Genomic DNA, 24,721 nt, shown 5'->3' with positions numbered 1-24,721 from the left:
GTTCCTTGTGCAGATCTCCGTGTGTCTGAGTTCTGTATGTGTGTGTGTGTGTGTGTGTGTGTGTGTGAGTGTGTGTGTGTGTGTGTGTGTGTGTGTGTGTGTGTGTGTGTTGCAGAGATAGACGGCTGTTAATATCAGATTTTGCGAAAGAGCCAAATGTTCCACTGTGGATAAAGACTTTTGCAAACGGCTGGAGGCTGTATTTGGCTGAACTGACAGGATATAAATAACATTAAAAACAAAATACAAATCACACACACACACACACATAAACAGACAGACAGACACGCCTCTGATATTTATACACCTGGTATGCACACACACACACGCACACACACACACACACACACACACACACACACACACACACACACACACACACACACACACACACAGTCCTAATCCTAACACCGCTGCAATGAGCTGTATTATATCGCACACTGGGGAGATTATATGACTTCATGGTTTAAATTCAGGTCAGTAAAGAAGCATCCAGAATATCCAAAAAGCCAGCCTGGGGGTGATTATTTGCTAAAGACACCATCATTCAGGCAGTGGTAAAAGAGGGGGGTGGGGGGGTTTAAACTAAAATTTAAATGTGTAAAATAACTTTGGTAATTGGTAATAAAAGGTTTTATTGGCTCGTGTTAAAATGACACAACAAGGTGCAGATAGTAAGAGATGATAAGACAGGGGTTCCCAAACTTTTCAGCTCCCAACCCCAAGAATAAGGTTTGTAAAGTCCGGGACGCCCCACCGTCCATTGAGGGGGTTAAGTCATATAACCAAGCCTACTGCTACACACACATGCACTAATAGACCTATCCAAACGATGGTATCTTTATGCGTTAAGTGCTGCAGACACCTACATTGTTGCTGTCATGTGCAACCTTAACTCTTGTTAAATCTATTTGTACAACGGCACACTCTTAAAAAGATTCTTAAAGAGGATATATTATCCTCCCTTTCCACCTTTTCAAACAGTCCCCTGTGGTCTAAATTAAATATCTGTGCTGGTCAAAATATAACATGAATCAAGGACCAGAGGAGGTTTGTGACCCTGTATAAACCAGCTCTCTCAGAACGCTCCATTTTGGTGTGTGTGTCTCTTTAAATGCAATGAGCCCCCCCTGAGTTTTCCTGGTTGACATCACTCCTTCACTAGCGAGAATAAAAATGGCGGATCTGCGTAAAAGTTTTGTTCTAGGCTGGAGGTGGAGTCCATGGGTGGAGATACCAGGGGAGGGGAGGGAGTTTATTTTTACCAGAATCCCACTGTGATGTCACAAGGAGAGCACATTTGAAACAGAGCATTTTTCTCTGTGTTATAAGACTTATGCAGACTACAAACAAAGGACTGGATGGGTTTATTTCACATTTTGTGGGTCGGTAGACACTCAGGTTACCCAAATATATGTTCAAAAACACTGTAGAAGTGGATTTTTCATAATATGTCACCTTTTATGTAATTCATTTTTTTTAAAGGTAGCTTGTGACCTCCCTCTTGGTAGGTTACCTGACTTTGGGAACCACTGATGTAAGTTGTCACTGGCTCACTCAGAGGCTTGTAATTTGTTTTGTGTACAGATTCACAGACTATCAGGAGACCCTACAGAGTTTGTGTAGCGCCATTTGATTCATAACGAACGCATTTTTAGAAGAATTTTAACTTTAAAGGCCCAGTATGTAAATTCCACCACCAGGGGGTTCTCAATCTAGAAAATAACCAAAGATGACGTCAACTCTGGTGGGGAATCATGGAAATTCTCTTTGCTACCTCAACTGCTGATTAAGATATGTTTCTACCTGAAAATATGAGGCCATTTATTTTTCTTGTATTGCTTTACGCTTTTGAATTTTTTACATTTTTATTTATTGTGATCACCAAAAGCTGGTATATGTGTTTCTATATGACCCTGCGGAAGGCCACAAGCCGAACTAGTCGGTCTAATTAGTTAATAAAGTTCATACTACAAGTTCTGCTGAAGCCCTTTGACCTCTATGAAGGAAATGTTCAAAGAGAAAAGAAGATCTAAGGGTAATGTAGACTTAAATCTTACATCAATAACAAGTTTTTCTTCTGACTGGTTTAAAGGTTCGACATTTAAACTCTTGCTTCGACACAAACAAGCAGAGGAAAAGTTGGAGTTGGGTTATTAGTCGTTGATGGGTAGACAGGCTCTGACTGACATGATGACAAACCATAATCAAGCTGACAATCAGAACCCACTTTAACAAACTTTCAGTGTTTCAACTTTGGCAGCAAGCTGTCTTCACTGTTATCTCCGCCTGACTCGTGTGTAGAGGAGCAAGACTGGAAAAAAAAGAAAAAGGGCACCAGCACACAGAACATGTCCTGTCATTTAGGGGAGCCTGTTTTTCTTACGGAGCTCCTGAAGTCCCAAAAACTTAAAGAAATAAAGGCATTAACTTGAGTGCACAATATATTTTTGTTAGTTTTTGGGACTTCAGGGTCTCTGTAACATTTCAATATGGGGTCTAATGAGGGGTTTTTGAGTTTTAGGAGCCAGCCTCAAGTGGTCACTCAAGGAACTGCACTTTATTGCACTTTGTTTTTCAACACCTGATTGCTATTATCACAGATGCAGCATATAATAACAGAATAATGTTGTCACACAGGTATAACAAAGAAAAAGAACGTTGGACAAACGTATATATCATTTTGATTATTACGTTACCTATTTCAATTATTTTGACTTGTCCTGTAGATAGAAATGGTCCAAAACCTTGTGAAAGTTTGATAGCTTAGGTGTAAGTTTGTTTGAGACATTTCTATGACTTCATATTAAAGGAACCCTGTCCATGATTATACTGTCTTTGTGGTGAAAATGATAACAGTAGACTATGAATTAGCACCGGTCAAATATTTTCAGGGAAAAAGAAAACAGACTTAAAGGAACAGTCAGTAAGATGTGTAGTGAGTGAAATGATAAAGTGACCTTACTATATGATCAGACATTAAGGAAACATGCTATGTTGAAGTGCTGGCTTCTCTGACAACAATGCAGCAGCCAGTATGTCCTCCTTCTAACTTTAGATTCTGGTCCTGAATGCTCTGGATTTGTTTGGACCAGAGAAGGTAGGCGGTTGTAAGACAACCCCACACGGCCGTTTTGGACGCCCCTCGGTTTGCGAGATATGAGAGCAGTTATCAGGTCAAACCAACAGGTGTTGCAGCGATGGAAGCGGGCAAGAGAACTGGTTCAGATAGAAGTGATTGTACCCGACCTAAAAAGCCTCTGCATGTTTCTAATAAGCTCCACGAGCAGAAACGTGCTCAAACTAGGATCAATATTGGAGATGCTTTTGAAAAATGGAGAGAGGTTAGAACACAGAAAGGTTTACAGACCGATGCAGAGCTGGCTAAACACTGAAGCTTCAGTGTCCACCACATGGCAACCTGTGTGAGCATGGACTCTAGAGAGGAGGGGGCAGGGAAGACAGCTCTCTACAATGTTTAGAATTTGGACTGCAGTACTAATTTTAAACACTAGGTGTCAGAGTTACACGTTGCTTCTTTAATATTACAAATATGTTGGCAACATAAACGATCATATACAAGTTTAAAATCTGATATCCTTACAATCCTTTTTTGTTGTGCACTTGTGAAAAACATAGAAACAGAAAAACTTCCATAAAAGGCATTTGGGTGACTTAGGAAGCAAACATTTCCCACTGGGTACCCCCAAAAATCATCAAAACCATTTTCGTCATTGCAAAAACAGCATCTCACTTTAATAACATAGATCTTTTTGAAGTGAAGGAGATATGTGCAGTACCCATTTTAAACACGAGGTGTCAGAGTTACATATTGCTCCTTTAAAGTGTGGGGATGAAAAAGGAAGTAAAGGGGTGAAGTTGTGGAGATCTTTAATTTTTTACCACCAGGACCTCTCCTCCATGTGTACGTTTTTCAGCTGAGAAACAAAGAGCAGACACAGTCTGTTTCCATCCAGGAGGTGCAGGATGAGGCGGAGGAATGACAGAAACACTGATGGGATGACTGTAGGGGGGCAGGCGATGAAGCAGAGAAGAAAAAAAGAGCACAGAGTTGATCTTATGGTTGTTTTTTAGTCTCATCTCTCTCCTTTTGTTCTGTTACTTCTTGTGTTTCTCTTTCTTGTCTTTTGGTCCACTAGGGGGAGCGTATACCCTACATTATATCATCTATTGATGTGTTCACTCTTTCTCTCTCAAGTGGTCAGACGTATATATGTTTCAGGAGTTTGGATTCTTCTTCTCCTGCATGCCTTGCTTGTTCTAAGCATGCCACATGTGATCTTTCCTTAAAAACAGATCTGAATCAAATCTAGTAGCACGATGAATCTTCCCACCGGCATTCTTTACAGTTAAAGCTCTGAATTAAAAAAATATAGCAAGCCCCATCTCCCTGCACCTCATGTTTGAGAGATGTGAAGGGGAAAGTTTCACTTCCTTGAAACACACTTTCCTCTCACTAATTAGACTCTGGCCTGTGATCACTTGCCCATAAAAATCACAGATTTATTCAGCTGCAGGCTCAACCGACCGCCATATAAAAATCCAAAAACTGAAACTTACCACACAGCTCTCAAAAACTTAAAAACTACACCAAGATAACATTGTTTATAGTCACTGAGTTATATCTCCTGTTAGGGACTTTAAGAGTGAGGTGCAGAAAACACCCCAAAAAAAGGAAAGGCAGGAAGGATGCAGGTGGTGAGGACATCTTCTCAAAGATTCATAAACTCTGGACAACAGACATGTTACAGATTATGTTGGACATCTTACATCACAGACTAAACATATTTGTGAGATCTGTTCAGACAACACTTCTTGTGCAAGAAAGTCAGCAAAGAGTTAAGTTATGTATCGATTTGTCAACAGGGGGGCAGAAAAATTGAAGCAAATTAAAAAGTTCCTCACTGGGGCTTTAAATATGACACATTCTTCTCCTCTTCAAGCAGTTTAAATAAGTCTCAGAGCTCCCCAGAACATGTGTGTGAAGTGTCTTGTTCTAAATCCACTCTGATCCTGTATTTGATCATGCCTATAAACCCCTCTATTTCAGCCCTGCTCAGAACAGGCTGTTTCTGTGTCTGTACCTTTAAATGTAAATGAGCTGTGTCTGACCACGCCCCCTCTCTGGAAGGGCTTGGGGTGGTTCGGTCTTTCTCGCTCCGTGCCCTATTGTTTACGGTGAGAAGGCAGACTCAGAGGGCAGAACAAACACCTAGCTGTGGGAGTGTCACCCACCTGGGGGAGGGGTTACTGCCCTTTGTGATGTCATGAAGGGAACATCTCCAAACGGCCTGTTTGAGCACACATTTTCTGAAAAGTGGAGCAGGCAAAAGACGAAGAGGATGGACTTTTCTCATCATTGGGGGGTTTGTAGACCGGCTAGGGACACATATTAGTGTTGGGACTTCACCAGTTTTATGCAAGAAGAGTGAGGTTCACAGTCTTATTTCCCAACATTTGTTCTTCCATCTGAATAACCGTTAATATCATATACTTGCTCATACACCTCTAATCTGTGAATCTCTAAATGAGGATACACTGACATCATTTTAATCCCGGTATTTTCTGCTGTATCAGTATCCTTCTCTATCCCGCTGCAAATATCCCACTCACCCATAGGGATCATAAAAGTTTCATCGTCTTCAGAGAAATATAAGACACACTATTTGAAAGACATTTTAATATCAAGTGATGTCGTACAGCTGCTGCATTGGTCGTTGAAACATCATGGCCTGTGGCTGCCTATGATGAGGAGTATGTCTCTTTCCATGTTCAAAAGTTTGTTTGAATATTTTTACATCTGACTGTAAAAGGTTGAATTTTGTCACCTCCCGCCTCTTCTTCACAGCATAATTAGAGAAGCTACATTCACTACAGAAGGTGTGAACTCGAGGATGTGTGAAAACACTGCAGACACTACACTAACTGAGTGTGCCGTAGTCCCTCTCTCTTGTCTTTGTGAGGGAGCTCCGGTGTGTGCCCTCTGTTTGGCTCTGCTGTAAAGAAAACCGACACAACGATAATGAAGCCCGACGCAGACTTTTCCCACTGTTTTCTGACCTTGCATCGACAATTTGGAGCAAAACAAATGCACATATATACGTTTCTCTGTGTGTCTGCATTTGAACATGTAATGGAGTATAAAGAAAAAATGTTCTCCAGACCTTTTTGTCTTGTTTTTCTTTCCTCAATTCTGAAAGCAGCGAGCAGCTCCGTGTCTTGATGTTGAAATAGTTCTGTGGTAGAAAAAAACTCTTTGTCTCATGGGGCAAATTAGTTTGTGGCCTTCAAAAGACGCAGACATGAGACTGCAGCAGTTACACAAGAAGAGTAAGGTTTGATTTTAAAAGTTTTGCCAGAGTGAGAGATGATCTGTGCGGCAGGCATGGAGTTATACAGAGGTGTTTTGGTTCTTTTTATTGTACAGTTTTTGACACGGGCGTCACAAGGCGATGATTCAGCGCGCTCGGCTCACAGCTCTCCCTTCAGGTGCTTCTTTATTCGGCATGTTTGCGCTTATTTTTGCAGAAAGCTTACATGGTCGTCAGGACCTACTGGACAATGCTTTTCCGTACAAGTTACCTGTCTTACTGCCAATTTCCACATAATCCAAGCACCTTGGACTTTGCTCCGTCGGGTGGCACACGCACTGGTCTGTTTCTGGAGTGTGAGCAGCTGTACACACATCACAGGAGAACTACAAGATCACAGGAGAACTACAAGATCCCAGGAGAACTATAAGATCCCAGGAGAACTATAAGATCCCAGGAGAACTACAAGATCACATAAGAACTACAAGATCACAGAAGAACTACAAGATCACAGAAAAACTACAAGATCACAGGAGAACTAAAAGATCATAGGAGAACTACAAGATCTACAGGAGAACTACAAGATCACACAGGAGAACTACAAGATCACAGGAGAACTACAAGATCACACAGGAGAACTACAAGATCACAGGAGAACTACAAGATCTACAGGAGAACTACAAGATCTACAGCAGAACTACAAGATCACAGGAGAACTACAAGATCTACAGGAGAACTACAAGATCACAGGAGAGCTACAAGATCTACAGCAGAACTACAAGATCACAGGAGAACTACAAGATCTACAGGAGAACTACAAGATCACAGGAGAACTACAAGATCACAGGAGAACTACAAGATCACAGGAGAACTACTAGATCGCGCAGGAATAAAGAGAAAAACTTGCAATACTTCTATCTTTTGATAGAGTTTGACTTTTATCTCACAATTTCCAGTCATTTTTATTTTCTGACCACGTGTAGTAGAGAACCCGATGTAACCACATTCATCCCCTTCTATACCTCACCCATCTTTTCACCCCTCATGCTCTTCCTCTGCTCCCTCCAAGCGTCTCAAAAACAAGTCCATGAAGAACAGAAGGAATGTCTGAAGTTGCAGAGGAGTGAAGATAGTCTTTCAGCGCTGATTAAATTATCAGCTCGGCGCCCCATCGGAGGCACAAAGGCATGAAATTACTTGACATTTTTTCTACTAACGCACTCCGCCATTAGCCACTTCCTCGGCTACATTTCACAGCGAGGAGGACAGTAAGAGCCTCTGGAAGTCCTTTTTGAATAACTCAGACGTTTGTCAGGCAGTGTGTTGTGTGAGGGCGGAGAGATGTACGGGAGCGGGAACACGAGGGCAGTGAAAGAAGAGGACGGTGATGCCGATACAGATTTGGGGATTTTTCTTTAAATCTGTTTAATTAACAGCAAAAAATAGACAGTTTTTTTTTACATAATATCTTTAAAAGTCCACTCTATGTATCCCACAATGCATTGTGAAAAGTAGTATACAACCCATAGTCCCTATCGGAGCAATATAGACCATCATGCATTGTTGTTCAAGATTCTTGCGAGCAGAATTTGGCATTTGACTCGAGAGGAGCGACCAGCGTGAGCACAGAAACCCAATAAAGTTCATATTTGGAGCGTTTTTACTGAAATCTATCGTCTGTTTAAATAAAGATTAAAGGATTGTCAGTGGAGTTACGTTAGTGAGGACAGGTACGAGACCAGCTCTGAGTTTAGTGGACTCCTTTTGTTTGCTGGTCAAAACACCAGGAAACAACCTCTATCAAATCTTATTCATTGATAGATAAATATTTGTATTGAATTGGTGACACTTCATCTCTCTACCAAAGTATTGCTGCTTAGATTGTAAAACAAAGCTCAGAAATGCAAATCATGGAAATCTGTAAAAACAATTCTAATGGATTCAATGGGCCACATTTACTCTTCAGTGGTCATAACCTCCTTTTTAACACTGAATGCCAGCACGCACACACACAAATACACACATGCACACACACAAACACACACACACACACCCGATCTCTCCACAAAGACAAACCTCTAATGTACCCTGACTCTTGCCTGTCCCACCTCAGTAACTCAGCGTGGACTTTTATAACTTTTTAAAACAGCCCAAGGCTTTCCTTTCCCTCTTTTTTTTACACACCTGAAGGATTCATGGGCCGATTTAAACACTGCATCGCCCTCCCCTTCTCGCCCCCTCCCCTCGGCCAGACTCACACACTCACTGCGAAAAGTCAGCAGGCTTTAGAAATGCCACATTTCTGCATTCTGTCTCGATTTGACTCCCTAAAAGTCAAAGTCTGCCGCCTTTCTTCTCTTCCATCCTGTCTCAATGCATCACTCAGCACCACTCTTTAAAATTTAAAAAATATTTCAAAGTGCCTCTTGGCTGGGGATTGGACGGAGGTGGCAGGGGCAGCGAGGCAGATGACGGAGCGTTTAGCGTGAAAAGGTTAAAGGTTTCATCCCAAATGGCAGGGCGGCGATAAGGTGTTGTGGCTTTCAGCGGTTCTGAAAAGGAAAAGGGCACGATGAATGTCAGCCAGGTCTTCTGAGAAATAATAAATCACACACAAAGGCGCCAAGTTGAACATTTCCGGGGAGAATCTGAGGGAAATTCTCCGCTCTGCTTTCAACAAACACACCAAATGGGGTCATTTGTCTTAAAATAATGCAGTTTGATCCAGTGGAAAGATAAGTATGTTTTTACTTTTAATGACCTCTAGGGTAATTCCATCAAGCTCACCTTTTTATATATACAAGCCAGAACCCTTCCAAGGCTGGATTAACATTTAGGGCAACCAGGCAATTGCCCAGGGGCCCCTGGGCAGTAAGTGCATAAAAAACTGAGGTTAGATCTCACTCTGCTTTAGCCTCTCAGCTGGTGCCTCATCAGCTTTTCACACTGTAAGCGCTCATACCTCTCCTGATTGGTCATGTTGTCAATATCTTTGAGTGAATGAAGGTTTATCTCCTGTGATGATGATACCATGCTTTTAGGATAGGTTATGTATTAAAGGTGACATATCATCCTCCTCTTCAACCAGTTTAAATAAGTCTCAGAGCTCCTCAAAATCCAGGGTCGGGTTTTTATAGCGTATGGTTTATGTAAGTGTAAATGAATAATCTGATTCAATCAGTGTCTTGTTCTAAATCCACTCTGATCCTGTATTTGATTTGATCGTGCCAATAAACCCCTCTATTTCAGCCCTCCAAGCTCCTTCCCCTCTCTCTCCCTCTTTCTCCCCAAGTTCTGAATCTATTTACAGTCCTTCATTTTCTCTAAATAAAGGCATTGAAAGCCAAAAAATAAACCTTTTATTTCAAGTCCCTTGTTCTCCGTCTTCTATTTTGAATATTTCAGATCTTCTATTCTTTGTCCATTTTTTTTCTCCAGAAATGAATTAAGATAAAAACCACTTCATGTTGATGTATTTCTGTCCTGTTTATCTCGTCAGCTCGGACAAATATGGACGCTGTATAAAACAGCCGTGTCGAAACTGAAGGTCAGAATAGATCTATGAGAGAGAGAGGGAGAGAGAGAGAGGGCGAGAGAGAGAGGAGGGGCCAGGGGGAATACTGGCATGAGAGAGAGAAAGCGAGGAATAATGTTAGAATTTAAAGCAGAGCGGGAGGGGAGACAGTTTTGTCCAATCATAATGAAGTGCAAAGATAACGGCTGCTATCTCAACCACACAGAGGCCGGATCGGGAACTTTATGTGGATGGTGTTTGTGTGTACTTTGGTTAGTGTGTTTGTGCCGTGCTGTCGCGTAAAGGTTTGTGTGGCATGAGACTCTCGGCCTCCAGTGTGTTAATCTGCTGATGCGTGTGTTTGGATAAATGATAGAAACAGACAGTTCACCTGAATACACATCGACACTCGGACAACCAAAGGGTGGTAGATGGAGTCCACCAAAGTCCTCCTAAAGGCGCACTCACAAGAGGCCCAGTTGTTCCATTCAGTGCTTAAGCATTATTGCCCCCCCTGACATGCTTGGGCACGGTACGGATTGCCTAGTTTGGGAATCGAACCTCTCTGGACAGTGAGAATTACTGATGATAAATCTGATAAATTAGATGTTTCAGTCCAGACAAAAGGCATGATTCCCGATAGCATAGCACAAGCACAACTCAAAATGTCGACATTAACAATAATGTGCAGAAATCAAAAATTCCTTTAAAGGCCTGTTATCATTCAGGGTTTCCCACAGAGTGAAGCTGTACCTGGGCAATGGGGGATGGGGCATGATGGGCAGCTCTAAAGAATTGTGTATCATTTGCTCCCTCCCTGCTGCGTCTCAAGGTCTAATTCACAGAGCATAGAGCCTCGTGAATGAGACCTTTATGTCCTGCTCTGCGTGCAGCTTGCTCTTGCAAAATGTCTTTTTAAGGATTTATTTTGATGCAAGACTCTCTCTCTCTCTCTCTCTCTCTCTCTCTCTCTCTCTCTCTCTGGAAATATACCTGGGCAGCCCACCAAAAGTATCGTCTATGTGTGGGAAACACTGCCATTACTCTTTTTCTGAGCCAATATTTTTTACACGATATTTTCTGCAGATTCCCAAATAGGTTGTGTGTGAGAATAATGAAACCTCGAGTACATTGTTACAAAAGAGTATTCATCAATGAAAAACATCATGATTAATAGAACAGGAATAAAGTACACAGGACTAAAACAGCAGCCTCCAGACTCTTACACATACGTCATCATGTGAAAACCTTAGACACATTTTTTCTAGCGATGTCGATGGAAAATTGATCATAAAACCCAATTCATGGTCACTTGGGAGGATTTCTATACTTACCTGCACAACTCCTCTTTACACCAAATAAAATAAAATAATAATAATAAATAAAATAAAAAATTAAGGGTAAGTAGTTGATTATTAGACTCAAAAGCTGACATCCCGAAGTAGATATTCTAGATTCTGTCCATCTGTGGACAACTCAGTGTGAGGGGAAACTGTTGTAGAGTCAATAAGTGGTATGTCTCTGAAGGACAAAGACAGGTGAGTTAAATCAGAGGGCAAAAAGCAAACAAGGATGGCTGTGTCGGGATGGAGAAAGAGGGGTGAGAGACATGGAGTGATCGTCGGTTTGTGTGTGTGCCTGCCCATCAGAGCCGCTTTAAGCCTGCAGCAGCCTCACTGTAATTGCCTCAGCTGTCAAACCAGCAGAACATCCTCACGTCACTGCTGTTTACTAGACCAGCAAGCTCGCTCTCTCTCTCTCTCTCTCCTTCTCTCTATTGCACATGCAAAATTGCAGGATAACGACTAATAGGATCCTTTTTTTTCTGATTCCATCTCCTCCGACTCTTTTAATTTCTCCTCCTCCTCCATCTGTCTGTCTGTCTTTGTTTCTCCTCTTAACCTTTGGCTGCTGCAGCGTACACTCTTATTTTTTTACAGATCAATAAGTCAGGCCCGATATGAAGCGTCTGATTCCAACACTTATTTTATCACTTGGATGCTCAGCACAGCACAGCCGCAAAACTTCCCTCACCTTTAATCCACCTCGAGGATCGCCTGCGCCTCTGACACCTTTACTCGCAACCCAAGCAAACACCAAAGTTTGCTCTGATAAACAACAAACTCTGACATGTCCAGCAAGGAAAGGGTCAGGTTGTTATAGCGTATGGTTTATTTAAGTGTAAATGAATAATCTGATTCAATCAGTGTCTTGTTCTAAATCCACTCTGATCCTGTATTTGATCATGTCTATAAACTCCTTTATTTCAGCCCTGCTCAGAACAGCCTGTTTCTGTGTCTGTAGCTTTAAATATGTAAATGAGCTGTGTCTGACCACGCCCCCTCTCTGGAAGGGCTTGGTTGTCTCAGTCTTTCTCGCTGCATGTCCTATTGTTTACGGTGAGAAGGCAGACTCAGAGGGCAGAACAAACACCTAGCTGTGGGAGTGTCACCCACCTGGGGGAGGGGTTACTGCCCTTTGTGATGTCATGAAGGGCTCTTCCTCTTTTGTATAAAAGCTGTTTTAGTCAAGGACTAGAGAAAAGAAGAAGAACATACTCACTGATCATTTGGATGTCAAGGAAGTGTTTTTACATCACGTCATTCTGTGTCAATTCAAATGCAATGTGAAGCTACAAGCTAACTAAAGAGCGCTAACATTAGCATGCTAATACAACAAGAAAGCTTGAGACAAGGACAATTTTGTCAGCCGCTTACTCTTAGCGCTTAATGCTAAATTACGGTGCGTTCTTATTTGATAACTCCTTTGTGCAAACGCGAGGGGAGAGGGGTTGGAGGTGTGGCCAAACAGCAGGTTGTTTTGGTTCAGTGCTGGTGCTCAAGGGCGACATTTATTGGATCAAAAAGTCGCACATGATTCCTTTAATAGTCATGTATCCTTTAAAATGTTTTCATCTCTGGCAGCTTCATGTTTGTCAGAAACTCTGTTAACTGAGCTGCAAGAGATTTTGTTTTATCTCAAAAGGTTTTTTTTTTTTCTGATTAATTAAAAAGTTAAATAATAATTAAATAAATATGCTCGACTTAATGACAGAAAATGTAATGAATACCAAGTCCCACATGAATCTGCTTTTGAAATTAATGGGATTAACCCTTTAAACAGGTTGAGTTGTTTCTTCTTTTCTATGAGGTTTTGTAAAACTCTGTAGTCATCTTAATGGCCTCTGTAGGTAGAACGTTTTTTTCACCATAAAATAACAAAAACATCTAATAAGGTCAAAGGTGTAAACACCCTGAAAATTAAAGCAGCAATGTTGAAACAGAACTATCTTTGAAAGTGCACGTTCATTACTCGGGTGCAACCACACCACAGCCGAGGGAGTTTTGTCTCCCTCTGCTAATGTCTGCTTCTTCAGATTGCGACCCTGAAATGTAGAATTATTTCTCACCGAAGGGGCTACGAGCAGAATATACATTTCCTCCATCCTGGGGACTTGAGCGAGGGGAGGGCCATTAACAGAGAAGCTTGGTACAATAATTCTCAGCCAAAGTGCCTTCAGCAGCGGCACTAATGCTTGTTTTTGTTTTTTTACCGTCTCTCTGTTTTTTGGCTGCAGACCGGACCAACATCATGAGCTCAGTTAATCTACCCTTTGGCTTCAAGGCTTTATCCCTTTAACCTCTCAGTAGGGATTGGGAATGCAACCATCTGAAGTGCCCTTGAGCAAAGTTAGTGTGGAAACCTGCCCTTATAGCAGAGCATTCCCCCCCCCCCCCCATTTGATCTTTGTTGTGAGTGTGCGGTTTAATTTGCTGTACTCCCACTTCATAAATTGTGATTCTGTCTGCTTTGCCGACAGCGCTCTTTATTTAATTTCACTTGCCAGCATGCCCTTGAGCGAAGCACTGTGCTTATCTAAGAACACAGAGCTGTTTAATCATCTCATATTGTTTTCAACTCGGAGTCCTGGACCTAGCTACTGACCCGTCGCGCTGCGAGGAGAGTGACGCCAACCTGCGGCAAGAGCACTTCCATTCTTGATTCTGTTTGATGGGATATCTTTGTGCATTTCAGGGCATGAGATCTCTCACAGATGTTTTTATAAGTCAGATCTCAGGGCTTTGTCTTCTAACTGAATCTGGGTTTTTTTTTTTTTTAAAGGCAGGGTTGGTCATTTCCTCCAGATCCACTTTTTAAAATTTAGGTTGAAATTGTCTTTAGGTCCTGACAGAAATGAATAACTCATGTGCTCTGAAAAAGGAACAAAGAAAATCCGTCATCTGTAGCAGTTGTGATTGCTGTTCCATGATTACATTTCCTTGTGAACACTGACACCCGCTCTGACACGAGGAGGCGGTAGCCTTTGGTCAGTGAGCGTGTGAGACAGCTTCTCTGAGCATCAGAGTGAAACATGCAGAAGACCGAGGGCCGTAGCCCTAACCCAGGTGATGACAGTATGGCAAAAACCCATGTCGTGGCAGAATGTAACACCAGTACTGGTATTTATGTCGGTTTACCGCCCTGCCCTACATGAAGTACAAGTCTGCAGATCTGCTTGTGCCTACTGTACGCCTCAGCAGGTGTGTGACACTACATCCAGCTTTAAGTGTGTGTGGCTAAAGTATGTCTGATGGTTCTCTCTCAGGCTGGAGTCGCCGACTCGGACCCTGACCCTGGAGGCCCCCAGAGGGGTGGAGGTCAACGCTGGAGTGGGAGACTTCACAGCGTCCTGCAGGAAAGACCTCCTTTTACAGTCGTCAGAAGGAGAGGTGAGTGGGTTTCCACCTGTTGTGTTAATGTTGGTGCTTTTCTAAGTGACAATGTCTGTAAGAGTGACATAATAATGAATTTATTTATGAATACAATGGACCACAGAAAGTTGGGAAACCACTGAGTTAGAGGGGTGTGTGTGTGTTCGTGTCAGTGTGTGTGTGTAGGTATCTATAGACTCTGTGGCACTCTATGGTGTTGGGCCCGCTTCATTAAAGTACCTTATTAGGCTAATGAGCGCCATCAATCCAGGCGACCTTGTCCTCCTTTTCTCCCCTCCTCCTCCTCTCATCCCTCCTTTCTTCCCCTCTTCTATTTGGGAGTGGTGACTTCATTAAAGCTGGTTTGATGAGGTTCCCTGTCAGCTGCTGCTTCTGCTGCTCTGTGTGTTTTTAGGTGTGTGTGTGTGTGTGTGTGTGTGTGTGTGTGTGTGTGTATGTGTCATTGTTAGCCTGCTATCTCACTGTCAAAGTCTTTGCATAGCAGCCTGCCACAATGTGTGAGCATGGAGAGGCAGCCTTAGACATTATCTTTGTGTGTGTGTGTGTGTGTGTGTGTGTGTGTGTGTGTGTGTGTGTGTGTGTGTGTGTGTGCGTGTGTGTGTGTGTGTGTGTGTGTGTGTGCGTGCATCAGCCTGCCATGTTGCATGTCCACTGGAGCATAGTGTGTCATTAACTCAGTAATTAACAGAAGAATGGCCCCCTCTCATTGTCAGTCACACACACACATACAAACACCTACACACCCACACACACTGTCTTCTATCACAAACACAAACAGTCATTCTTAGCCTAACACCCCACCCCACACACACACACACACACACACACACACACACACACACACACACAAACACCTACATACACACACACACACACACACACACACACACACACACACACACACACACTGTACACAGATAGCAGAAGTCTGTGAAACCACAGTTCAACTTTGATGCAAAGCATATTTCTTATTTCCTCTACTCGGTCACAGTTTTGTATTGTGCTCTTCTATTTCAAGTTACTGTTTTATTTCCTTCTCTTGTTTTAATTTTTGAACAGCAAACGTTTTTATCATTCTTCATCTTTAACATTACTAGAACGTCTCGGTTCAATTTAGCACACTTATTATGTTGTTACCAACCTACTGGAGCTGTGCTGGGAAGTGACTGTAGAGAACGAGCAGGTAGACAGGGAGGCATGATTTGTTCATCAAATTGGACCTTAAATACAATTTCAACCAAAATCTTATAATCTGGAGAAAATGACCAACTCTGACTTTAATGCTTCAGCCTCGCACATAACGGCACTTTTTTTTTAGAAAGTTTCAGTACATTGAGGTCTGCAAACTGTAAGCTGTAAATATAATCCTGTTAACTCACTGTTCAACAAGGCATTAGATAAAAGAAAATTCAGTACAATAACTTTCTGTTGTTCTAGCAGTAAAGTAAAGGTTGATGTTTATGAATGATTCATGTTCTAAAAAAGCATAGAGCAGTTTGAAATGCATTAATAGATCTAATGAAACTCGACCTGAACTATATTTATGACGCAATGTTTTAAAAGCATGCTGCTGAAACATGCACATTACAGAAGCTGCAGAGACATCAATAATGTGTCAGGTATATGAATAAATATTTAACCATGCTGCAGTGTTTTAGAGTCAGTAATCCTTTGTCCCACATCAGATCTGCACATGTAGTAAGTAACATCACACTTGATGTAAAGTAAGACGACTGATGAGATCAGTTGTTTATAGCCGTCTGTACGTGTGAACAAACTCGACAACTTTGAAGCTTTTTCTATGAACTGGAGGATTTCAGCAGCATCAAGGTTTTCAAAGCCAAACAATCTCTTAGCACATGAAACCCTTTCCAGAGAAGTCAAAGACATCAAAAAGGTCTGAGGGTGTCGTCATATCTCACTTCTACATCAAAATATCTCTAGCATCAATCAAAGACTGTCAGAGGGGAATTACAAAGGGAATGAAACTGTTTCTTTAAGAGAGTAATTTCAGATGACTAAAAATCAGGTTTCACAATAACTATTTAAGTCGGTTAATCTTGTGAGCAGTCTTTCTCTGCAGAGTGCATGTGGTTGCATTTGTTTCCTTCATGTGTGCTGCTAACTTCAAAGTGTTAATGTGACTGTGTCTTTGTCAGCTTGACCACAAGCTGCCGCGAACTCGGAGAGCACAGTCTCATGCTCCTGTGATCTAGGTCATTTGATGTTAGGTGGTCACAAAGATCAAGCTGTTTTAAATGAGCATTCAGTGAGATGTGTAGTGAGTGAAATGATAAAGTGACCTTACTATATGAGCAGACATATAGATTTGGACCAGAGAAGGTAGGCGGTTTTAAGTCACCCCCACAGGGCCGTTTTGGACGCCTCGACTCTAGAGGGGGGGGGGGGGGGGGGGGGGGGCTCACAGCTCTCTACAATGTTTAGGGTTGCAGTACCCATTTTAAGAGAATTCCTCTTTTATGTGTCGTCTCTGTTGTGCAACAATATGGTGAAGAAGGAAAAAAAGGTGGACAGAAATGATTGCATCACTTGAAATCCCGACTGAGTATGCTATAGCTTGCTAGCAATAACATACTAACTGGGGACATCCCCGTTTCTAACCAGGAATATGAACTCAATCAGTCATATTCTCTGGATTTCAAAGGGCACAGTCATTTCTGTCCACCTGTCTTCCTTCACCACTCTATCGTGGTTCAAAGGGGAGAACATGTCAAAGAGGCTTTCTTGCTCTCTCCACAAATCCACCAGTTTTTTGGTTTAATGCTCAAAAGTTGTAGATGTAGTTGTACATTTCCCCCAGGTGCATGATGGGAAATCTCAAAAGGATTCTAGTTACAGTCTTGCAGTTAGTGACCCTGCAAGGTCTCAAGTCTTTGCAAAGTCTCCAAGTCTGTGACTAAAAACGCTGTGATTTGCTGACACATATTGTATGGAAGGCATAAACTGTGGAAATACGTTGGCGTCATTGGTATCAAAACGTTGCCAATATATTTGTGCAATTTAGACAGTGTGCAGGAGTTTGCCTGCAGTTTTTTGGGTGGCTGTTAAAAACAAGAAATTAGCCGGTATCTGCAGTTATGCTTTTGTATCCTAACAGGTATTGATGTCTTTTACAAGTATTATTGGGAAGTTTAAAAATAGCTTGTGCTGAGAACCCTTAAAGGCAGGGTTGGAAATTATCCAAAATTAGCTTGATATTAAAAGTAGCATTCCCTCAGTGCTCCGTCTACACCCCCTCCACTCTGTGCTCCCTTTAAAGCCACGCCCCCTCACTTAAATGAACGAGCGCCGTCTCTCCAGAAGTGGACCTCAGCTCATCTCTTACATTGTGTAGAAACTACGTCGTCCCATGTCTCATTCAGCTGTAAGTAAACTCACAGTATAAACTCCGTCATCGGTGACGCTCTTTGAGTGTGAGCTAGAGCACGCAAGGGGTAAAGTACGAGTAGGGAGGCGTCTGATTGGTTCATCAGATTGGTACCTTGTGGCAGACATTGGTGGAAGTTTTTACAGACTTACAACTGATACGGATGACAGATGTTCTTTGTTCCTTTTTCAGAGAACATGAGTTATTAATTTCTGTCAGGACCTAAAGACAATTTCAACCAAAATCTTAAAAAGTGGATCTGCAGAAAATAACCCACCCTGCCTTAAAGGGCTCTGCCTTCAAGTGAAATATTTTGGGGATCAGATAGCTGGATGAGAGTGCAGATCTGATCGCATTTGTTTTCATCCAGTGTGTTTTTGCCTTATGTTCTGCACCTCCCTGACGAAGGGCAGCGTCCAATCACCTGCTCAGTGGTGCATATGTCATGTTAAGGCGTGTCCTTGAGCTATCGGCAACGTGTGTTTGCTGGACTCGAGTTTGTCCAACCATCCATGTTGTTGATTGCACCCAGAGTTCTCTAATAAAGTGGGATTTTTTTATCGTCTTCTAACAGCTTGATCTTGATCCAGAATCATCTCCCGTCCTCCCTGACTGATCTCACTCCTTATGTTTATCTCCATCCTTGAATCTTTCTTTTCGTTTTATTGTTTTGTTACTTACTTCCTCTCCTTCTCCTCCTCCTCTCTCTGCTCCGTCTCAGCCTCTCAGTCCTTCATCTCTAAGTGACCCAGCCTATCTAATTAACTTTCCACTGCCAGGGTTATACATCACTGAGGCTGTCACTTCCCAGAGAACGGGGCGGGCTGGGAGGATTATAATTTTACCTCTTTTCTGTCTTCTCTTTCTTTCTCTCCCTTTCCCTCTTCATATTTTCTTTTGTCTCCATCCATACCGGCGTCATTCATTCTCTCTCTTTGCTCCTCATACATAGACGTCTCCCCATTGGTGGTGAACATGAAGCAGACTGAAACAAGGATCGTAATGGGAGCCTTTGGCGAATCTTGATACCATGAAAGCCTCCAGAGAATGAAGCTTGTCACCCTTTATTATGACACCCATTTGCTTGAGTCTTTATACAGACGGTAAAGCTTCATATGTGTCGTAAGAAATCCCATCAGCAGCTATAAATGTCTTCATTGTCTTATTCTCCACATAATGTCTGTTTCCCTAAAGATTTGTAAACGGGAGCTTGAAGTGATGAACTTTGGCTGTGAATCTTTTCTTTAAACTTAAAATGAAGACATTACAGATAAGAAGGAGATCTGTTTAAATACATTATCTTAGCAGGCAACGAACCAAGGGCAAATACAACTCACACTAATTACCATATTTAGAATATACGTTAGATAACCTACCTCATGGCCCTCAGTGGCCACCGCATGCCAGACAGCATTCTCATCTTCAACAGACCCGGGCTCCCTTTATGCTAGCCAGGTAGCGATGACGCCGACACTACCAACCCCACCAACCTCACCACATGGCCCTTATTGCCAACCCCCTCCCCAACTGGCAAGGGCTTTGACATCACTGGGGTTGGTAAGAAGTGGGAACCTCATTGGGTATTTTTTTTTTCCAATTTGGTCCAATTAGTCCTGAGACACCTAAAGAAAGGCTGGACAGATAGCTACACGGCCATCTCAGCCAAAAACACATCTTCTTAAGGAGGCTGTGGCTCAGTGGTAGAGTCAGTCATCTCTCAACCAGAAGGTCGGGGGTTTGATCCTCGGCCTCTGCAGCCACATGCCCGATGTGTCCTTGGGCAAGACACTTAACCCCATGTCGCTCCTGCTGCTTTGTCAGTGGCGTATAAATGTGTATGAATGGGATTAGCTGATAGTGATGGACACTTTACTCAGCAGCCTCTACCATCAGTGTGTGAATGTGTAGGTGTGACCTGCGGTGTAAAAGCACTTTGAGTAGTCAGAAGACTAGAAAAGAACTATACAAGCTCAAGTCCTTTTACCTTCAACAGACCCAGGCTCCGTACATGCAAGCTCCAGGTAATGACAACGATGATACTACTTAAACTACTACCACATGGCCCCTAATGGCCCCCACAACCACAATGCAACTATTCCTGGTGCCAACATTAAACGTGAAAAAGAGCAGCATAGGGAATACAAGAGACAAGTCTGGAGAGATCTTAGACTGAGAACAGGGAAGTAGAGGTGCCCTGATCGAGGCTAGCACTCATAATGACATTATGTTCAGTCAACCTGTGGGTGCCTGGGGGTTACCGCTGTGGGATTATACAAAGTTATAATATTGAAAGCCCCCTTGAGGAGTTTAGTTGGTTATGAAACATAACAGAATATCATTCTGAGATACAAGAGGGGCAAAGTGTTGGGAGGATTGATTTAAATGCCTATGGTCCTTTAGCTGGCTGTTATTGAGAGATCACACCTTTGTGTTGCCCAATGACGCACCGTCTGGCTCCGTCTCCTCATCAGGCGATCTATTTTAAAAGCTCCTATTTTATAAGAGGACAAGTGTCGTCCCGGAGCACAGTCACACATTTGACTGCAAGCCAAGAGAACACACAAATCCACAGTGTTATCTTCTGACATTTATAAAAAAATATATAAAATCATCGCTGACATTTTCCTTTACATTTGTACATGTGATATTGATTCTCAGTGCTTGATTTAAATCATCTGTAATTTATTAGATAACTCGAGGTAGCTTTTTGCATGTTGAATGTCACGTCCCCCACTTAGCTCACTGTTCACCCTCCAAACCTAAAGACGTTTTCTGTAACCTGATTAACAAGGAGACTGTCCATGAGGCCCTCGGGCAGAGGCTTGAAATGCTAAACTAAGCAGCAGTAGCTCAGTCTGTAGGGACTTGGGTTGGGAACCGGAGGGTCGCCGGCTCAAGTCCTGATGAGGACCAACTTTGGAAACTTGTCTGGTAGCTGGAGAGGTGCCAGGTCACTTCCTGAGACATCTCTCCATTGGTGCTCGCCCATAGGATCCTGTTTCTACATGTGTGTGTATTTCAACCTATGTGTGTGTGTAGCATGTTCAACAACTGGGTGTAAAACTGAATTTCCCCTCGCGGGATTAATAAATTAGATCTAAAAAAATTAAAACGGACAGAGCATTTTGAGTGAAGGCTCCTGAGGCGATCAGTGCGGCTGAGTCGGTGATCTTTAAACACACCTTCATCTGTGATCCCTTTCCTGATTTTTATCTAAAGAACACTTTTATTTTAAAAGAATGGTAATTTCTTTCAGACGTTTCTGTCATCTTTCATTTTCAATTCACTGGGGCGCTGGTGGCGCAGTGCTTAGTGCGCGCGCCCCATGTATCGAGGCTTTTGTCATCCAAGCGAGCGGTTCAAATCCAACCTGTGGCTCCTTTCACACACATCATTCCCTGATTTCCAACCCTATCTACTGTCATACCTCTACAATAAAGGTATGAAAAGCCCAAAAATAAAATCTTAAATTTCTTTATTTTTTATTTGAATTGTAGATACTTTATAAATCCCTGAGGGTAATTCTGGTCTACACTCAGACACGCTTCTCACACACATAGGCCCGAAACACACACATGCACAAACAGGACCTGCGGACATGGATTAGTGGAGAGACGTCAGAGTGGGGCTGCTACACAGGGAGCGCACTAGAGCAGATGGGGGTTCGGCACCTTCCTCAAGGGCACCTCGGCAGTGCTCAGGAAGTGCCCTGGCACCTCTCCACCCACCAACTTCCATATTATGGTCCACACCGGGACTTGAACCAACCGTTGGACTCTGGTGTCCAACCCAAGTTCCTATGGACTGAGCTACTGCCGCCCCATTTTGCCTTTGCTCATGCTTTTGTGAGGCACTTTTTTAATGAATAAACACAATTACTAATAGATGAAATATATATTTACGGGGCGCCGGATAGCCTAGCGGTTATGATCTGCACCCAATGTACAGAGGCTTGAGTCCTCGCAGCGGCTATGGGTTCGAATGCAACCTCGGCCCTTTGCTGCATGTCAGCCCCCCACTCTCTCGCCCTCCAACATGTCCTGTCTGTATTCAGCTGTCCTTGTGAGTTACATTTACCTTTACAGCCCTACTGATTGGTCAAGATTGTTTGCTTTGCAACAACGGCAATAAAAAGAAATAGGAACTTGTTGATGACTCAACCTGCAGCCTCCCTTGGTATCGAGCGCTGGGCAGCAACAAAACATCACCTAAATTCTGCACGTCACCGAAAAAAACCTCTCACCCACAGTCTGCAGCGTAAGTATCACCTCACCGTCTGCCAACCCAGCGGGCCAAAAATACCTTCATACATCCCTAAGAAGAGCAGCTTATCCAAATAGCATTCCTTTTCATCGATTCTCATACGAGCTTTCCAGCGACCGCTGACACCGTCAAATGAACAGCGGAGAGCGGATGAAGGGAGGACAGGAGGAGGTTGGGATGAGTGGGAGGTGGAGGAGGATGGCAGAAAATAGATGTTTCTGTCGATTTTGCAGGAGAAAATAAAGGCGTGCGGGACGGCCAGGCTTAAAGCCAAATCAATGTTGTCAGCAGCTGGCACTTAAGAAGGGGCCATTAAAGTTTAAAAAGTTTGGAAAGCAGCGCTGGAATTAGGGCCAAATGGGTTAGAGGTAGGAGAGCGCTGGCTTCCATTAAAATCAAAGCCAACGAGAGCTGACAGATCCTCTCAGGATTCCTGCAGTCCTCCTCGCTTTCTTCCCCCTCTCTCTCTCTCTCTTACATTCATTGACTCTTTCTCTCTTTCTCCATCAATTCTCTCCACGCTTCCAGTTTGTTCACTCTCTCTCGCCGCCTCTGTCCTCACCTCTTTGTTGATCATTTTTACCTTCACTTTTCATCAATCAATCCATCCCCGTGTACTCGGCTCATCATGTGCGCTTTTTGCACCTGCAGCTGTTTTCAACAACTTTTGTGCATCACTCGCTCTCATCCTCTCTCATCCCCCCTCTCTCTCTCTCTCTGTCTGTTATCGGAGAAGTTGTTTCGCACCACTCGCCTTTCAGTTTATCTAACAACTCCTCAGAGAATCGACCCGCTCACAAACTGAAAGACAAAACTAACTGCTAGAAAGGTGTAACACGTCGTCCTTTAAATAATTCTGCAAGCTCGCTGACCTAAGTCACATTTCTTTCCACTGATGTCACAGAGAGTCTGAAGGATCCTTTTCATAATGTTGGAAAATCTCATATATCCTCTATCTTTACACACTTGCGGTGTCAGAAAGCAGTCATTAGCAGTCAAGTGGAAAAGGTCCAGTGCAGTGAATCCACTGGAGCACCAATTAGTGTGTTTATACGTCATGAATGGTTATATTTGGTCGTTTATTTTTTTGTATGTAGAAAAGCAGACGGCACAGAAACGATCCCAATAGATTATAAGACTCCAACGCGCTCAGTACAGAAAAGCCCCTCGAGTGGAACATGTAGGCTTCAACAATGGTTTGCTTTGTGTAGGAGCCATTTAGCATGTGTGTTTGTATTTTCTAAGATGTGTAAATAGTTCAATTACTCAATGAATTATTTACAGAGATACAAGTATAGATCATCCTCACATGCCTATCAGGGTTGGAAATCAACTTTCTCGCCTACCTGCAGCTCTGACTGGTGGATTCAAAAATCTACCAGTCACTCTTTTTTTTACCTGCCACTTTATATTGACCTGCAGCATAATGTAAGGATGTACAGGCGGACGTGATGTAACGGTTTGTCAGGAGGCTTAAAGGCCCCGACACACCAAGGAGGTCATCGGCCGTCGGTCCTAGTTGGACAGTCAGTGAGCGGTTGTCGCCCTTGTTTTTGCGGTGTGTTCGTCTGCCCCTGTCTGTGTTTTTTTGGCCGATTCAACATGTTGATTCAGTGTCGGCAGTCGGTGAGAGGAATCTCTCTGATTGGCTGTTGGGAGGTTTCATTTATCTCCAGCTCTCGACACAGGTTCAGGAAAGCCCCTTGAGCATGCCGCTTTAGTATTTTCACCCATTAGTGCGGTTTCTCCTTATTTGTTGCCTCCGCCTCTTCTTTTCTTTTTCCCTCACGCTTCGTCCGTTCATATGTCCCATTGTGTAAAGCAATTTTCAAATGTTAAGCAAATTATTGCTGATTGCAGAAATGTCTTTAAGCATGCACATTCTTTTATACGAGTCATAGTGAGTTTGTTTCAATCAGTGCAACATAACGATAGAAAATGAAACATTCTCACAAACTAACTAGAGCTTCTACAAACACATAGATCATTTTTTGTTGGGAAACGTGTCATGATAATATTGAACTGTTTCCAGACCTGTAATGGATGAATATTTTCCTGTGTGTTCATGAAATACACAAAAATAATAATAATTAGAGCTCACTCTGCTGAGAGGTGAACCGAGGATAACGACAGGAACTTTTAACAAAGTTGGATTACCACGGAGTTTATTGTTTGCTGGCACAATACTGGGGTTGATTAAGATGCTGTAGCCTGGAGGTGTTACTGGGCTGGGACCATTTATTTATGTTTTTTTTCCGCTGCTTTTTGTTTCACCTGCAGGTACCGCAGACTGGAGAGTGAATTAGAATGCTGGCGGGGGGGAAACTCCCTGTCGTATGGGCTGATGCCGTGGAAGCCTTGCAAATATGTAAAAATCTACAAAATTAGAATAACGTATATACATTCACAACAACAAGAGAAAAACTGAACCACCTCCTAAAATACAGGATTTATACACACACAGTCTAACATCGAGCTAAAGGTGCAAAAA

At 42.7% G+C, this 24,721-nt stretch overlaps 1 protein-coding gene across 1 annotated transcript in view; it reads left to right on the top strand.

Annotated features, from left to right (window-relative positions):
• The window catches only part of LOC132994457 (zeta-sarcoglycan), a 390,284-nt gene that overhangs the window by 355,101 nt on the left and 10,462 nt on the right, over window positions 1-24,721 (top strand). Inside the window, exon 7 of the mRNA XM_061064818.1 lies at window positions 14,453-14,576. Within this exon, the coding sequence (XP_060920801.1) occupies window positions 14,453-14,576 (124 nt within the window). The remainder of the gene's footprint in view (window positions 1-14,452; window positions 14,577-24,721) is intronic.

This window comes from Labrus mixtus, chromosome 2, assembly GCF_963584025.1.
Source record: "Labrus mixtus chromosome 2, fLabMix1.1, whole genome shotgun sequence".
Classification (NCBI taxonomy): domain Eukaryota; kingdom Metazoa; phylum Chordata; class Actinopteri; order Labriformes; family Labridae; genus Labrus; species Labrus mixtus.
The sequence above is the reverse complement of the archived record's forward strand: the minus strand, read 5'-3'. Positions and strand labels throughout refer to the sequence as shown.